This window comes from Grammomys surdaster, unplaced genomic scaffold (genome assembly GCF_004785775.1).
Source record: "Grammomys surdaster isolate TR1022 unplaced genomic scaffold, NIH_TR_1.0 131677, whole genome shotgun sequence".
NCBI classification, from domain to species: domain Eukaryota; kingdom Metazoa; phylum Chordata; class Mammalia; order Rodentia; family Muridae; genus Grammomys; species Grammomys surdaster.
Genome location: NW_021622067.1, coordinates 14,685 through 18,359, shown reverse-complemented (window position 1 = coordinate 18,359; position 3,675 = coordinate 14,685). Strand labels below are relative to the sequence as shown.

The 3,675-nt window shown below is 38.7% G+C and overlaps 1 protein-coding gene across 1 annotated transcript; it reads right to left on the bottom strand.

Moving 5' to 3' along the window:
• Positions 1-254: 254 nt before the first annotated feature.
• Positions 255-1,214, bottom strand: LOC114615666 (olfactory receptor 51G2-like). The gene has a single exon (XM_028761336.1). It carries the CDS (start codon positions 1,212-1,214, stop codon positions 255-257), a length of 960 nt encoding a protein of 319 aa, XP_028617169.1.
• Positions 1,215-3,675: the final 2,461 nt, after the last annotated feature.

Genomic DNA, 3,675 nt, shown 5'->3' with positions numbered 1-3,675 from the left:
ATCTGAATAAAGTTTGAGGATGGAAGTGGAAAGAATAACTGTCAATAATCACCAGTACACTGCTATGCAACCTATCCATAACTGGAGAAGATTTATGAAGTATATGTGGAGACAGACTTTCCAAACACAGTGGACAGTGTATGTTCCTTGTGATCTTTGTTGACTTGTTTCTGCTCTTGTTGACATATCTATATGCAGTATAGCTGGAGCAAACAATTTACCGTGATTCACCTTGCCTTGTCTTGATGGCATGCCTACATTGTAATAGAACTGATTTTGGGAGAAAAAATCAAATGGAGGATTCCTTGACGGATCTGTTTGGTCTTCACACTATAGATGATTGGGTTAAGCACTGGTGGAACCAATAAGTAGATATGAGCCATGAAAATGTGAATGAGAGGAGAGGAATGTTTGGCAAAACGATGGACAATAGACAATCCTATCATAGGCACATATAGAATGAGCACAGCACAGATGTGGGATGCACATGTGTTGAGTGCCTTAAGCCTACCCTCCCGGGATGCAATTTTTAACACTGAGTGAAGGATTAAAACATAAGATACAAAAATGCCCAGGGAGTCCATGCCCCACAGCAAAGTAATGAGGACTAGTCCATATATGACATTGAATCTGATGTCAGCACAAGCCAGCCGGATCATGTCCTGGTGCAAACAATAGGAATGAGAAAGAACATGGGAGCCACAGAAGGGAAAGAAGGCTAGACGGGCCATAAGTGGAATTATCAAAATAGAACTTCTGAGCAGAGCGGCAGTTCCAATCTTGGCAATAAGTTTTGGCGTGAGAATGGTAGCATATCGCAGAGGGTGGCAGATAGCCACATAACGGTCAAGGGCCATGGCCAAGAGCACAGATGATTCAGTGAAGGAGAAAGTATGAATCAGAAACATTTGGACCACACAAATATTGAACTGGATCTCTTGTGAAATAGACCACAACACCCTAAAAAGTGAAATCATGGTGGGCAGGGACATGGCCATGTCAGTGAGTGAAAGCATAGCCAGGAAATAATACATGGGCTCATGGAGTCTGGGGTCTGTCCACACAATGTGTAAGATCATACAGTTGCCTGTTATTCCAACAAGATAAAGGAAGCAAAATGGAATGGAAATCCAGTGGTGAAATTCCTCATAGCCAGGGATGCCTGTGAGGTAGAATGTGGAGGACACAGTGGTGCTGGAGTTTGAGGTTGCCATTAGGTTGGCTGTTAGAGCACAGTCCAATCCCACAGTTATTCTCTAATGTACGAGGTATTGACAAGGCCAGGATCTGTGTCAGGGGTTGGAGGGAGAAGACAGTGAATGATAAGAGCAGCAATAATTTTAAAAAGCTCTCAGTGCTTATATATGCTCACTCCTTGATCCATTCTTAATTTCTACTTCATCATCTCCATTTCATTGCTAGTTAACATCAAAGTAATATATTTACTTTACTGCCATCAAGACCTTCCATTCAGCTTCCCAAATGCAAGCCCATTAAAGCCCTCTCTGATCTTGAGTGTGAAAGAAGAGATCTTAAGAGAAGAAGGAACCTGAAAGGGCAGCAGAATACAACAATATGACAGCAGATGTCGGGATTAACTGAGAAAGAAAGTTAATCAGTTTGGAAATACTGACCTGAGGAAAAGTGACTGAGGAGGAAAATGAATGACAGCAATGTTTAATGATATGTAAGTATGAAGATTCCTTGATGAAATTCAACACTTTGCATAGTAACCCAACACACACACACACACACACACACACACACACACACACGGTGTATATCTTTCATCTCTTTGTCACATAGTGATGTCCCAATACATCAAGATGTAAATCACCTTTTAATCTTTTTCTCTACCACCAAGCTCCTGTGATACTATGGACTACATGTTGGGCTTTGTATTCAATCTGATATGAATTCTGAAATGAAAAACTTCCCCAGGTAGGGTGCAAATGAAACCTTAGAAACTTCAGCAAGCTATGAGAGTGTAAGCCACATTAGCATTCTTATGTTCCCGATTTTATACAACATTTGCTAGAGCCTGCTACTCCTTTTACCTTGATAGTCCAATTTCTAGTGCTCCTGATCAGGTAACTCACCTACATGAGCATGGCATCATTTTCAGCATTTTCCTAAGTAAAAGAAAAAGGAGGAAGAGTTTCTATTGTTGCTTTCTAAATTTGAAAGTCTAGAGAAATGGCAAAGTGGTTTTGAGACTTGAGATGTAAAATATATTTAAAGTTACTCTTATTTGGGTTGGAGTGGGAGTTTTAAGGTTGCCTGCTGAAGTTACATCTGGAATAACCCTTTGCCTCCTTGTAGACAAGTACATGAACAGCTGCTATCTGAAGAAAAAGTCTGAGGCATCTTAAGGCCTGATATTCTGGATTTTTTCTATTTCAACTTGGATGGTCGAAAGATGAATACGAGATAGACACACACACACATGAGGGGGGAAGAGAGGAAGGGAGAGAGGAAGGAGATAGGGAAGGAGGGAGGGAATGAGGGGAAGAGAGAGAGATTTAAATATTTGTTGTCTTTGTGTCTGAAAAAAAAAAACTAATATAATGTAACCTGGAATGAAATATGGGTCACACTGAGAACAAGAGACAACAGTAAAACAAACACAGAGAAATAGGGAGAGAGAGAATCACCAATATTTCCTCTTGGCCCTCTTCATTTTTTGCTGCCTTCCCCCCTTCTCCCGTTTGCTTCTCAGCATCCTTCCTGTGTTTTCTTATATCCTTCAATTTATCTTTCTACCAATCTTACATACTTTGTATAAGAGTTCTTCTCCCTATAAAGGACCATTCTAACCCTGAAAGTAAGCAGGATGAGTTAATAAGGCTCTCTGTAGTCATACTTAGAGAGGAATCAGCATACATGCAGCAGAGGGGCTGTAACTATCTAAGTGCTGACATTTCAATTTCTGGTTCTTTTCTGCTCTACTACCAGCCGGATCATGACAGAATGTCACTATTTAAGTGTAATGGATAATGCATTCTCTAGAGACTTTTAAATATGTGTTGTCTCTCTGGAAAAGCTGATGTGATGTAACCTGTAATGAGATATGGCTTTTCACTGAGAACATGAGAACAGTGAAAAGTTTCACATGTGGTCTAGATTGTGGAAAAGCACAGAGTCTGATAGCTATAGTTACCCCAATTCAATTCTATGTGATAACATGTATAATATGATTCAATTATTTGGAATACCTTCTTAGAAATAATTTAGCAATAAAGCCAATTTCACATACTGAAGCATTTAATGTCCTGAGACTCTATCCTCCCCACACTTTGGCTCATGATGTCTTCATTTCTCTCCAAAAAAGGGAATAGTATCCTTCTCCACATAGAATCTTTCTGTGGTCTTACATAGTCTTATGCCCATGAGGACAAGCAATGGCAAGCAAGTTTTCATCTAGAAATAGATAGATGGATAGATAATAGGTAGGTAGATAGATAGATACATAGATAAATAAATAAATAGATTTATAGATAGCTACATAAATACATAAATAGACATATGCATGTGTGTATGTCCTGTAATAGGTATGTATATTTATGTATATATATACATATATATATACATATATATATAAATAGATTAAGTGTTTAGTCTAGTAATATATAACATATTTGCTCAATGAATAACTCATTTATGACTATATTTATG

Excerpts from the sequence above, each read along its gene's own strand:
- LOC114615666 (XM_028761336.1), bottom strand. The coding sequence starts at position 1,214 with ATGGCAACCTCAAACTCCAGCACCACTGTGTCCTCCACATTCTACCTC.